Here is a 14,563-nt window from a genome sequence, read left to right as displayed (position 1 = left end):
TAATTGTCTCATTTGGGTGAGGCAAGCTGTTGATAGAGATACTTTTCCTTTCAAGACATTTTGCAAACATTTTGCATTTGCTATCTATGGCAGAGGCAGGGGGATCTAAAGCAGAGGCTAGCCTGGCTACCTAGTAAGTTCAAGGCCAGCCTGAGCTGCTTAGTGACCCTGTCTTAAACAACAACAAAATAAAACAAGGGCCAGGGATGTAACACAGTGATATGTCATTTGCCTACATATGCACGGCTCTGGGTCTAATGCCCAACACCTATAAACAAGCAAAATCTCAGAAACAAAAAACTACCTATGTATTTTGTTTACACACACACAAACACACACAAAACATTCAGGATGGTCCTTCAACATAGCAGCTAAAGACAAATTGTTCTGATTAAGTAATGGCCAGAAAAAATCGCCTTATTAAAAAAAATCTGTTCCTGAATACAGAGGAAATGTACCACAGTATTAAATATTCTTTACTGATAAAGTAAGCAACTACAGAAAGTCTTAATTATATTTGTTCAAAGTAACCAGTGCTATTGAGGTTAAAAAAAAAAAACCAAACTCAACAACTCCCAATACTACTTTCAAAACCAACATATCAAACTTGATTTTAATTAGAATATAGTTGTTTCACACCAATAATTCAAAAACCAAGACTCAGATCTCAGATTTTATATATATGTATAAATATATGTAAAAAGCAATGCAAACAATTATTGAGCTTCATCTTCTGGACAAGAATGCCAAGTTAGTCTCTTCATAAAAAACAATTACAATCTGAGGACACTTCATATTTGCCTCTTTTGCCAGCACCAAGTCAGCTTCATCTGAATCTTTCCATTTCATGACAAACATCAATTTTCCACTGGTGTCTGTGGCGCCAATTATTCGTTCAGGATCTAGACCTCTAGTGAGGCCCCTTAGTTTGTCAGCAGTATCTCTTTTCTTTGATTTGCTGTCATCAGATTCACTGTCTGATAAAGATTTTCTTTTTGTACCATCCTTTTCTTTACCAGCTTTTTTTTTTTTTTTTGCCAGTCCTGGGCTTGAGCTCAGGGCCTGAGCACTGTCCTTGGACTTTCTCAAGGCTAGAGCTCTACCACTTGAGCCTCAGCACCACTTCTGGCTTTGTTCTATGTATGTGGTACCGAGGAATCGAACCCCGGTCTTCATGCATGCTAGGCAAGCACTTTAACCACTAGGCCAAACTCTCGGCCCCTTTACCAGCTTTTTGAGAATGAAGAAATGCTTCAATTAATTCTGGACAATCTAAATGTTTTTCAGGTTCCCAAGTGTTATCAGCATCTGTAAATCCCTTCCACTTCAAGAAATATTCCACCTTCCCATTCACTACACGTCGGTCCAATACTTTCTCCACAACAAATTCTTCAGGCTCTGTTTCTTCAGCTTTTTTACTCTTTCCGTTCTGTTTCTTTCCCATTTTTTGCAATGTAGTTTTGTTAGAGGCCATTTTATTTTTTAATATATTTTTATTGTAATTAATAGAAGTGTTACATTATATTCACCAGATAGACGGTGCATTACTTCACATACATTGATACCCTTTCTTATGTCTTGGTCCCCATTTCCCTCCCCCCACCTCTACCCCGCATCTTGTTTTCCCCCCTTCCCTGCCCAATTTCAAATAACCAAATATGCATTTATCCAATATATCAGATAACAAAGTGAAATACTGTAACAATATGAGAAAACCAAGGGATGGCAAAAGAGATGAGAGATAACATGGTACATTAAGGACAGCAATCATTCATTGTATGGCTTTTGTATTTATATCCTAGAGGTCCTTTCATTTAGCATCACACTGTATGGCCTTATGTATCTAGGTTTTGCTCTATTGTAAATCTCTGCTAGGAGAGCCCAAGGTTTCTACTGATTATGACAAATGAGGGGAACCACTGAGCCTATGTTCCTTTGGGTCTGGCTTACTTCACTTAATATGATTTTTTCTAAGTCTTTCCATTTCCTAACCAATGGGGCAATGTCATTCTTTCTGACAGCAGCATAGAATTCCATTGTGTATAAATATCTTATCTTGTTGATCCACTCATCAACTGAGGGACATCTGGGTTGGTTCCATATCTTTGCTATGGTAAATAGTGCTGCAATGAACATCATTAAGCTAGTGGATTTAGTATGCCCTTGTTTCTGGCCAAATGGGTAAATGCCAAGTAGTGGAGAAATTGCTGGATCATAAGGGAGCTCTATGTTTAGTATTTTGAGGAACTGCCATTGTTTTTCATACTGGTTGAACAAGTTTGCTCTCCCACTAACAGTGTAGTAGTGATCCCTCTTGGCTACATCCCCTCCAGCATCTGTTGTTATTAGTTTTCTTGATCCTCGCCATTCTAACTGGAGTGAGGTGGAATCTTAAGAGTTGTTTTGATTTGCATTTCTTTTATGACCAGAGATGTCAAGCATTCATGTGTATATAGGACATTTTTGTTTCTTCTTCAGAGAAAGCTCTCTTTAAGTCTTTGGCCCATCTTTTAATGGGATGGTTATAACTTTGGAGGTTAGTTTTGGAGTGATTCAGTTTTGGAGCTGTTGATGTATTTTAGACATGAGGCCTTTGTCTGTTGTATGGTTAGTGAAGATCTTCTCCCATTCTGTAGGCTTCCTATTTCATTTACTAGCTATGTCCTTTGCCGTACAGACGCTCTGCAGTTTAATGCAGTCCCACTTATCCAGCCTTTCTCTGATTTGTTGTTTTTTGGTCTTTATTGAGAAAGTTCAACCTGTGCCAAGGAGGCCTAGTATATCTCCTATTCCTTCTTGTAAAGTTTTCAGTGTGTCAGCTTTTACCTCCAGGTCTTTGATCCATTTGGAGTTAATTCTAGTGCAGGGTGACAGAGAAGGATCCAACTTTAGTTTTCTGCAGGTGCTTAACTAGTTCTGCCAGCACCACTTGTTGAAGAGGCTGTCTTTCTTCCATTCAACTTTTTTGGCTCCGTTGTCAAAGATTAGGTGGCGACAGGTCTGTGGTTTAATATCTGGGTCCTCAGTTCTATTCCATTGGTCTTCAGGCCTGTTCTTGTACCAGTACCAAGCTGTTTTGATTATTATAGCTCTGTAATGGAGTCTAAAGTTTGGTATTGAAATTCCTCCTGTGCTGTTTTTTCTGCTAAGAAGTGTTTTTGCTATACGGGGTCTTCTATTATTCCATATGAAATTTTGGATTGCCTCTTCTATTTCTTTAAAGAATGACATTGGGATATTGATGGGTATTGCGTTGAATTTGTAGATAGCCCTTGGCAAGATTATCATTTTCACAACGCTGATTCTTCCAATCCAGGAGCATGGGAGGTTTTTCCATTTCATCAGTTTTGCTTTAATTTCCCTTTTCAGGGTTTGAAAGTTTTCATCAAAAAGGTCCTTTACATTCTTAGTTAAGATAATTCTTAGGTAATTTTCTTTGAAGCTATTGCAAAAGGAGTTGCTTTCCTGATTGTTGCCTCGTTCCTCTCACTGTTGGCATAGGGGAAGGCAGTTGATTTTTGAGGGTTAATTTTATATCCTGCTACCTGTCCAAAGTTTTGAATCAGCTGAAGGAGCCTGGGAGTGGATTCTATAGGGTTCTTTAAATACAGAATCATGTAATCTCCAAAGAGGGAGAGTTTCACTTCCTCTTTCCCTATTTGGACCCCCTTTATGCTTGCTTTTTGCCTTATTGTTCTGGCTAGGAATTCTATTTTTTTTTTTTGCCAGTCCTGGGCTTGAGCTCAGGGTGTGAGCACTGTTCTTGGACTTTCTCAAGACTAGAGCTCTACCACTTGAGCCTCAGCACCACTTTCGGCTTTTTTCTATGTATGTGGTACCGAGGAATCGAACCCGGGTCTTCGTGCATGCTAGGCAAGCACTTTAACCACTAGGCCAAACTCTCGGCCCTGGCTAGGAATTCTAATACTATGTTAAAGAGGAGTGGAGAGAGTGGGCATCCTTGTCTCGTTCCTGATTTTAGAGGGAATGGCTTTAGCTTTTCGTTGTTAGAGGCCATTTTAAATTATAGTCTTGATGAGCTACTATTCACCACCTCAGATGCTCCCGGTTATGATCGTGCAGCAGTAGCATCCGATTCTGGTTATTTCTAATGTATTGTCTTTAGAAAACAGTTCTTCACATGTTGTTTCTGTCAGACTTAGGAAAGTATGGGTTGTGTGAAGTTGTGATAAACAACTTTAGTACACATCTGCAAACAGCTTTCATAAGCATGAAAGATGTGTAAATGGTAAAATTCTAAACATAAATTTAATTTAGGGTCTGGGAGTTTGGCTAGTGGTATGGTGTTTGCCTAGCATGCACAAAGACCCAGTTTCGATTCTTTGGTACAACACCATAGAAAACCCGAAACTAGTGCTGTGGCTAAGTGGTAGAACACTTGGAAAATCTAAGGACAGTGCTCAGGACCTGAGTTCAGTCCCCAGAACTGTCAAAAAAAAAAGAAGAAGAAAAATTTAATTTATAACATATCAGTAGCTATAGAGGTAAAGATTTTATGGCAAAGCACAAATTGTACTGATAAATACTTTGAAAAAACAAAACCTTCCTTTGGGATTAACAAATAAAACACAAGCCTCGTTTTATAAGCTTAATTGGTTTCATAAGCTAAATTAAAATTATTTGACTCTTGGTCTCTGTCTCTCTCATGCATATACCAATACAGACACACCCACAGACTTCACAGTCTCATAAAAAGGGATGCCTTACTCAGCTAAGACACTAGAGGTCCTCAGCTGTCTTTTTCATAGAATTAAAACCAAACATTCTAAGGGAATTTTTCATGAACTAAATTTTGAAACTCCTGAAATTAGACGATGGCCTAGCTAAAGTAGTGCCACTAATAAGTTGTAACGTATTAGAATTAAGACTTGCATACCCTTAATCACATTCACATCAAGAATTAGCTGAACTATGTCATACAGAAATGGCATATTTCACAATGACAATTTGTAGTAGTCAACTTGTATTTTAAACATCAAGATTTTCAATGGCAATCTCCTTTACCTTGTGTTCTCCAGAATGAATGATGTGTTCTTTATTCCTCAGTGCTCCTTTAATTCCCTCAATCAGCATCCACACTTACTCTAGAATGTTTGTCTTCTCCCCCTACCCAGTATCTTAATAGTATTCCTATTTTCTGGATAGCATTGTATCTTGAACATATCTAATTTCAGGGCTTATTAATTTTATAGCTGTATTTCCATATACATTTGTCTTTTCCACTGTACTTGTAAAAAGGTACTGAATTCAGTGCTTGTAGGTCTTCAACAAGTAACTATCAAATAATAGCTAATAAATCAATTATAAAGTATCTCACAATGATACAAGAGAATGCATATAACTACATTAAATTCTGCACCAAGAACGGAATAAGTCAAAAGACATGTCATATAATCGCAATGAGTAACATCATTTTCAAAGAATACATAATTATTTAGTCTAAGACAAAAGTTCACGCAAAGGCTATCTAAAAAACCAAAAACAAGGAGTGGGAGTTTGGCCTAATGGTAGAGTGCTTGTCTAGCATGCACGAAGACCTGGGTTCAATTCCTCAGTACCACATACATAGAAAAAGCCAGAACTGATACAGTGGCTCAAGTTGTAGTGTTCTATCCTTGAGAAAGTCCAAGAACAGTGCTCAGGCCCTGAGTTCAAGGCCCAGCACTGGTAAAGTAAATGAAAAAAAAAAAAAAAACCTTTTGAGTATAAGAAATTTTGAAAAGATAACATGGTTGTAAAGAAACAGAAAAATTTTAAAAAAGTACTCACAATGAGGTATTTACAGCAAGAAACAAAATAAATCAGAATAGTAAATTATAGGATGTTAATATTTGGTTAAAATTGCAAGTTAGAATAAGTTGTTAAAAGATTCCTATTTGCTTCAAGCCACCAGTACCTTTAGGTACCTTCAGGGTTTTCAAGAAGAAATGTTACTGAGATTGGACATAGAAGCCAAGAAAAAGAGCAAGAGGTCAGTGCTGCTGAGTTATATTTGGAAATCACTCATGTGTAGGTGGTAACTAAAACCACATAAACTATTTATTCAGACTAATGATTCATGGTACTTCTACAAGACCCTCCACAAGCCTAAACATCCAAATAATCAGAAAACAGAGGAAACATTTCTCAATTGTATGAGTTCAAGATGTTCTCTCATCTTATAAAACCTGCTTTCCCACAGAAATTTTCCTTTTGATTTAAAACTTCCTTTCTTTATCAGCCTCACATAAATTGGCAAGGGAGAGGAAACAAATTAAGTACAGTTTGCCACTGTGTGATTTTAAAAATGGACAGGAACAATACAAATGACAATATTAATGCTGTAAGTGCACAACTTGTGTTTTCTTTAGACACTAACAACTCAAGACAAAAGAGTTAAACTATTCATTGGTTTATAATTTCAGATTTTGAGGAAGAGGAATTTTCAGAAGTAAGCTGATATTTTAGAGACTTAATTGGACAGTGATAAACTGGATACTGATAAATCAATTTTTCATCTTTTTTAAAGAAGAAAACCAAACCAGTTTGCACAATGGAAAAAGAAAACTTGTCTTACTAGTAGGCATAGATGTTTTAAGTTGATAAGACACTCACCTATGTTAATTTTAAGAACGTTTCCGAAGATTCAGGTAAAAACTACATTGATTAACTCCAAAGATTTTGTAGTAGGTATATAAAAAAGTTCATTGTTTCAGTTTTCAGACTGGGTAGATTTTGTAACTCAGTTCTAAAGTAATCCAAGTTGAACACTGTGTGTGAAATGCTAATAATTCTCAATAGAATACAATACAGAAATTAAATTCTCAACTTGAATACTAGACAACTTTTGACAGAAAATAATTTCATAACATCAGAACACACATGGAAAGTATATATAGTGGCTTGAGTTTCAAAAATAAAACCAGAAGGCTCTGTCATTGATTAGCAATATTTAGAAAATGATCCAACTTCACCCTCACTTTGAAAATTTATAAAGTGAGAACTGTAACATCAAGGAAGATCGATGAACTACTGACCATGCACAGAATTTTCATCATCTTTGAAGAAAACCCAAAACAAAAAGTCCATGTCTGACAGAAAAAAATCAAGGTCTTTAAAACTCTATGGAACTATTTCATTATCTTATATACCTACATTCTATCATTCTATAAATAAAGACTATAAACTAGGTTCTTCAACTGTTCCTCTGACACAAGTTCTCCATAAGAACATCACCATTTGATAAGCAAGTTTCGAGGATCCCAAGGGTATTTCTGCCTTACCAATGTTTTCTTTTTCCAATTAATTTTATTATATTGTCATAGATAATCCAAAATCTCTATCGGTCAGTGAAACTAGGACTACAATGACACTGGACATAAGTCCGATTTCTCATACCTGACAACATTTGTAATGTTGTGATGCTATAAATTTTCTCTCGGATACAATCTATGATGGTATTTGTTGAGTCAAATCTGTACCTAGATAGCCCATTCTAACGGGGACGACCATGTGTTGCTTAACTAGAGGGACATTTCCTAAGAATTGTCATTGGTTGAGTGTGTCATTTTGCCAACATTATAGAAATTAGTAATATTAATACTAAATTGTAATATTACTAGCCAATACAAGCTGATAGGACTATGCTTATATATGCAATCACTGACAAAACATGTCTAAATGTTAGAAATTAAAAAAAATCAAATGAATAGGTAAGGAGACAAAACAAAAATGCCTTCGAATAAACATAAGATAAACCCCTTTATCTTATTCACTAAATAATGAAAATATGTATGTCATAATATGAACACCCTTAGAGCATGAAAAATACTTAGCATTTTTAATTTCATGGAAATGAAAATTAAATCTAAGGAAAAAAATCACTTTATACCCACAAACTGGCTAAAATTAAAACCCTGAAAGCACTATGGGCAAAAGTGGGAAGGAACCAGGACTCTCCTATAGTTAGCGGGAATGCTAAAAATACAATCTACAAAAGGATCTAGTGGTTTATTGTAATATTAACCATATTAACCTTGTAATCTCAGTTACTGTACTGTAATATTATTTTGTAATGTGATAATTAGCCATATTAACTACATTAACCTATCAATTATAATGCTATAATCTAGCAATTATAATGTTATCATTTACTAGTAAAAATAAAAATAAATGAACAGAAAATGTTATAAGTAGATTCAAAGCAGTTCTAGTCATCAGAGCCTAAAATCTGGAAACAGCTAAGAAAGACTTCAAAAAAAAAGTGCAAAACAAACTGCAGTACATTCATAAAATGGAAACTATCTCACCAATAAATAATAATATCAACAAGCTGTGATACATGAAAAATTTGCATGCTTCTCAGAAACTTGCTTAAGTGAAAGAATATTGAGCACAATTGCATAAACTGCTTTAATAAAACAAGTGGATGTTAAGTGAAATATCAGAATACTAGCTGCTTTGGGAGCTGAAGGTGGGAAGAGACAGATTGACTGGGATATCTCTAGGATGGTAATGGTCAATAGTCTCTATAGGCATTTGAGCTTTATAGGTATATTCATTTGTCAAAGTTCACTAAATAGTACACTTAGAATATTTTCGTATTTCATTGAATATAAATTTATCCAAATCTAAAAAAAACACCGCATCAAATTCTAGTTACTTATAGATGACCTGAATTACACAGGAACAAAGAATACTTATATCTGGAAACTTACTTTAAAATGCATCAAAAATAGTATTGCATAATGAGCAGAAGAGTATACATGTGGGAAAAACGAAGTAGGAAATGTTATTTCTAGCAGCTCAGTACATTGGGTAATTCTTTCACTTTTCTGCTTGAATTTTTTTCTTTTGTTTCATTTTCTTTTCTTTTTTTAACAAGAAAACGGAAATGAAGGTGAATAAAAATACATTTTCAAATCATCAAAATCTGCAAGAATTTGTCAGTACTGACTTGCACTTTAAAAAACTTTTTTTTAAGGCAGTGTGGAGAAAAATTTTTTCAGGTGGAAATATATTTTAAAAATATTAGAAAAATAGAGCTCACAAATGATTTAAAAACAGTTGAACACAAAATAATCATTTTCTCTTTTTAAAAAAACTACAAAGAAATTATTTATAGCAAAATAAAGTTACTACTGTATGGTTACTTATATGTAAACATAAACATACCATGTAAGCAATGACAGAAGATGGGAAGAATGTAAATAGAACACTGGTTTGAAGTTCCTACATTATACATGACAGCAAACCAGCAATAGAAGAATGCAACAAATTAACAATTCATACAGTAGTATCAATTACAATAACAAAGAGCAGCCACATACCAAAGAAAATACAAAAAGAACAAACCAAAACACCCCAAGACTGTTCCTTGTTAGTTTGATTCCAGTATTTTAATTGTAGTCCTTTCCAAGTATCATCATTATTTAATTAATTAATTATTATTATTATTATTATTATTTTTTTTTTGCCAATCCTGGGGTTTGAACTCAGGGTCTGGGCACTGTTCTTGGGCTGTTCTTGAGCTTTCTCAAAGTTAACAATACCACGAGAGCCACAGTGCCACTTCTGGTGTTTGAGTGGTTATTTGGAGATAAGAGGCTCATAGGAATTTTTCTGCCAGGGCTGGCGTCAAACTGCAATCCTCAGAACTCAGCATCGTGAGTAGCTAGGATTACAGATGTGAACCACCAGTGTTTGGCATGTACATATTCTTTTGAGAAAAAAATTTAAGTACTTTGAAGAATACTTAATTCATCAAACTTGACAGTAGTAATATCTACCTTCTTAAATTTCCTAAGGCCTAAATTTCCTATATGTACATCTGAATTTTATTACTAACAGAATAAACCAAGAAATTCAATTTCTAATAAAAATGCCTTTTTGTTTACCAACTCCCACTTTTTATTTGTACTGATAATCACACAGTACCTCACAGGTTTCCTTTCTCGAAGCAAGTCTTCCAGACTCTGCTCACAGTGCTCAGCAACCACCACCAATCTTTCTAGGTATAACAAAGCAAATCCATTTTATCTTTAAAGTAATGTTTTAACAAGATACAATCTCCCCACTGACGATACTAACATATAGTATAAATAATATTTTAAAGAGCTTTTTAATCTGTGAATTATACCATTAGAAGTGTATGTGATACTAGGATAAATAGCTTGTAAGCTAATATACTAGATACTTTTCTTTCTTGAGTTTTAATCTGTAGTTTCTCTTGTATGTTTCAAGGAAGATAGACGGAAAGTCTGACTTTGAGAAAGAAAAAGGTGATCTTTTTTATTATATGTGCCATTCACTAAGGCATTAGATTAGAAGCTTCAAATTTTCAACCAAAATGACTCTGATGCTTTGTGGAACAAGCAGATCATTTCAGTATTTACACCAATGCATACAAAAGTCAAACTGTGGAGAATTTCCAATATAAGTAACAAGTTCCTTAGTTTGTTGACCATCACTGGTATTCATTACAGACAGCCAGGCAGAAAATATATGAATTATTTTTATATATCCATCACCTCTGTTACCTTGGCAAAAGGCTGCTGAGACTTTATAACAATGTGAACAGGGCAACCACAGAAAGCAGCACTAAGGTGGATGGGATAAGGAGATCAAATAGACAGTTGGGTTGGGTTCAAAGGCCAGTGATCAATAGAATGGATTATGGTTCATAAGGGAATCAGTTTCGAACTGACATTGATAAACAAGAAGATATTTATATGCAAAGTTAGCAGTAGTTCTTCACAGAGGGGCTTATATTATAGAGTTAAAATATAGAGAAATGATTAAATATAGGCAAGTATACTGGATTCTCTTTTACATGTTTCCGTATTTTCAAATTATATTAGTAAAACTAAACATATTTCACTAAAATGCATTTGACATGTTTTAAGGTATGGGAAGAGGAAGAAAATGGGAGAGAATAATGGAAGGGGTGACACTGATTCATTATATGGAACTGTAATCTATTTGTACAACTAGTAAATAATGAAAAGAAAAGAAAAGGTAACTCAAGCCTGGCACTGGTAATCCAATCTAGCTACTTAGGTAACTGAGATCTGAAGATCTCGATTCAAACCCAGTCTAGGTAGGAAAATCTGTGAGACTGTTCTTTCCCAATTAACTAAGAAATTGCAGGAAGTGGAACTGTGGCTCAAATGATAAAGCACTAGCCTTCAGTTAAAAGCTAAAGGACAGTGCTCAAGCCTTGATTTCAAACCCCAACTATCAAAAAACCCCAAAAAGGTGGAGGGGGGGAGGGAAAGAAAATGGAAACTAAAAAAGAAATAAAAAGAAATGGAAACAGACTGCAATCAAGCTTCCAAAATTCAATCTAAAAAACTAATAGCATTACCATCTTAAGCATCTTAGAGATGGTGTAAAAAAACATCGGATGGTATGAAAAACACCTGATTAGCTACTAATACAGACTTTAGTTCTCTAACACTATGTTAAAAAATGTTGCTGAAAAGACAATTTAAAAAAATTCCTCTATTTTCATTAAAGATTTATGTTCAACATAAAAAGCAAGTACATGCCTGCACATACACTGAGTTATTTATATACTTACTTCGGGCTGTTTTTGTACAGATCTGGGGCTTAAACTCAGGGCCTATGCACTATCCTTTAGCTTTTTGTTTTGTTTTGTTTTTTGTTTTTTTTTTTTTGCCAGTCCTGGGCTTGAGCTCAGGGCCTGAGCCCTGTCCTTGGACTTTCTCAAGGCTAGAGCTCTACCACTTGAGCCTCAACACCACTTCCGGCTTTTTTCTATATGTGGTACTGAGGAATCGAACCCGGGTCTTCATGCATGCTAGGCAAGCACTTTAACCACTAGGCCAAACTCCCAGCCCTCCTTTAGCTTTTTCACTCAAGGCTACCACTTGAGCCACAGTTCCACTTTACAATTTTTTACTGGTTAAATGGAGGTAAGAGTCTCATGGGCTTTCCTGGCTGGGCTCATTTTGAACTAAGTTCCTCAGATCTTAGCTTCCGGAGTAAGTAGGATTATAGGTGTGAGCTTGGGCCTGGCTTACTTACTGTGTTTTTGTTTTGCCAGTTGTGTGGCTTGGACTCAGGGTCTGGGCACTGTCTCTGAGCTTGTTTTGCTGAAAGTTAGCACTCTACCACTTGAGCCCCAGTGCCATTTCTGGTTTTTTTTTTTGTTTAAATGCTACTGAGGAATCGAACCCAGGGCTTCATGCATGCTAGGCAAGCACTCTTATCACTAAGCCACATCCCCAGCCCACTCACTGTGCTTCTGTAGCTGAGTCGTTTCACGACTTAGAACACAAAGCATAAAAGGAAATAAAAAGACTCACCATGTTTTCCCCGGGAAATATCCACATACTGGCATAGTCTGGGATGGGTGATAGTCTTAAGAATCTGAAATCGTCCTAAGATTTTAATGGAGTTTGGCGTGAGAGGAAGTCCGTTGCTTCCACAGACATCATGTGGCAGAGCCGAGGCAAAGAAGGTAAAGGCACCCATTTCAGCATCCTTCAGGGGAAACATCTCTGGAATCTGAAGCTGCCACGGTGGTCTAGAAATGAATGAAATTTTATGAAATTTCAATCAAACATTAAGCCAGTACTTAATAACATGGAGGGATATACTAATCTGAACATTTTACAATTAAAAAGTTGAAAAATTCTAAAGTAATTTTAAGATTTTGTTCGACAGAAAAAAAACAAACACCTAAACAAAGGCTAGTATAATCCAACAATTTGTAAGTAAAAATAGAAAGCTGCAACATAGTGAGGGAAGGTCAACCTGGGCTATTTAGTGAGTCCATTTAAAAAAAAATCAAGAAGTGGCTCTGTGGTTCAAGGGGTAGGGCAGTAGGCTTGAGCTGAAGAGGTTAGGGACAGAGCGCAGACCCAGAGCTCAAGCCCCAGGACCAACCAAAAAAAACCAAAAAAACAAATATAACTTTGTATTTCGGCTCAAAACTGAAGGATGTTCTATAGCAGAAAAAGAACATTTCATCTTCAATGACAGCTGAATGTTAACAGAAGAGAAAGCTTGTTACTGCATTTTTATATTAATAAAATTCTTTCCCAAAGTTTGAGTAACCTATCCAGCTAAAAGATTTCAGTAAATTACTATAAAGCAAAATGCATATGGACTAGAACTGTTGCGAGAAACATTCATTTGCAATAGTCAAACAAAATAACCCTCTCCCCCACCACCAGACTGAAAACCATAGTATCTACTATGGACATTGGCTCAAAGAATTCTCTAAGTATGAAATTTGTAGTACCCCAGTTAAGCTCTGGCTGTTCACTCAGCCATCCCCAACAAGTATGTCAGGCAACAAGCTACTCTAATCATGGGAATCTCCCAAAGAGATCTCCTTACCTTTTATTTTCGTGAAGGTCCTGGCATTTGAACTCAGGACTGGACGCTGTCCCATCTTATTTGCTCAAGGCTAATGCTCTCCCACTTAAGCCACAGTTCTACTTCCTAACTTTTGGCAGTTAAATGGAAATAAAGAATCTCACAGACTCTGCCTCAACTGGCTTCGAACTGAGATCAGCAGATCTAAGCCTCTTAGTGTATGACACTAGCACCTATACCTCCTTTACCCTTAGATAATGAATTGAGAATCAATACATACTTGAGAGATTACAATGTAAAGGACAAAAATAAAGAACTCAAATTTGGGATTGGAGGAAAACTAAAACTCAATACTCTCTAGAGAGGCTTAAGAAAAATACTACATAAGCATAAGCTTAATTTCATCAAAGAGTAAAGAGGAATGATCAATAGACACATGAGAAGGCAACAACCTCATTGCAATCAAGGGATTGCTCATTAAAAAGCACATGAGAAAATTAAGAAATCTGGTAACACATGTTGGGAGGAAATGTAGAAAAAGAGGACTCCTATTTACAAATAGGAGTGTAAATTGGTATAACCATTTCAGAAACCAGTTTAACATATTTTGTTCCATTCTCAGAACCATTTAGTCATTTGCAAAGGGTCTTTAGTAAGAAAAGAACCTTCAAATTCAGTTAACACAGATGAATGTAGTTCTCCTGTAAGCTATCCTCCCACTGCCCAAAGCCATTATATTTCTCATTTTCAAAAGCTGATGAGATGGCCAGGTGAAAAATGATGCATACCTGTAATGCAAACCAGGACTCAGTAGAGAGGTAGGAGCACGGAGAGTTCAAAAGCAGCTTTGAATTACATAGCCTGTCTCAAAAGGAAAAAAAAATCAATAGAAAAAAATAGATTAGCCCTGTAACATCACTATCAAATGGTCTTAATTGTTTGAAAAGGTTACAAGTTATTTCTGAAAAACAGATCTGAGGGCAGGAAAAGTGAGCCAAAGAACTAATGCATTTTCCTATCTGATTTTATTACAAGTTAACGAGATAGACAGCTGCCTTTCACATTGGACAACCAAATAGCTGAATAAAATAAAACTATTTCAAAATATAAACACTCATCAGAGAAGGAAATATTTCCTTAGCCTTATACTTCATCATTAGAAATAAACAATAAATGTGCCCAGGAGTGTCCTGTCAAATACAGGTAGGTGGGTGCA

The 14,563-nt window shown here is 35.7% G+C and overlaps 1 protein-coding gene and 1 pseudogene across 1 annotated transcript in view; both read right to left on the bottom strand.

Annotated features, from left to right (window-relative positions):
- Tbck (TBC1 domain containing kinase) overlaps nt 1-14,217 on the bottom strand; it is a 113,334-nt gene extending 99,117 nt beyond the window's left edge. Inside the window, exons 1-3 of the mRNA XM_090356719.1 lie at nt 14,136-14,217; nt 12,330-12,550; nt 9,937-10,009 (exon numbers count right to left, since the gene is read on the bottom strand). Coding sequence (XP_090212845.1) covers nt 9,937-10,009; nt 12,330-12,522 — 266 coding nt within the window. The 5' untranslated portion in view covers nt 12,523-12,550; nt 14,136-14,217. The remainder of the gene's footprint in view (nt 1-9,936; nt 10,010-12,329; nt 12,551-14,135) is intronic.
- LOC150047321 (chromobox protein homolog 3-like) lies at nt 643-1,547 on the bottom strand (annotated as a pseudogene).
- Nucleotides 14,218-14,563: the final 346 nt, after the last annotated feature.

This window comes from Megascapheus bottae, chromosome 23 (genome assembly GCF_031878675.1).
Source record: "Megascapheus bottae isolate mThoBot1 chromosome 23, mThoBot2.hap1, whole genome shotgun sequence".
Lineage (NCBI taxonomy): Eukaryota > Metazoa > Chordata > Mammalia > Rodentia > Geomyidae > Megascapheus > Megascapheus bottae.
Note: the sequence above shows the minus strand (reverse complement) of the source record. Positions and strands in the feature narration are given on the sequence as shown.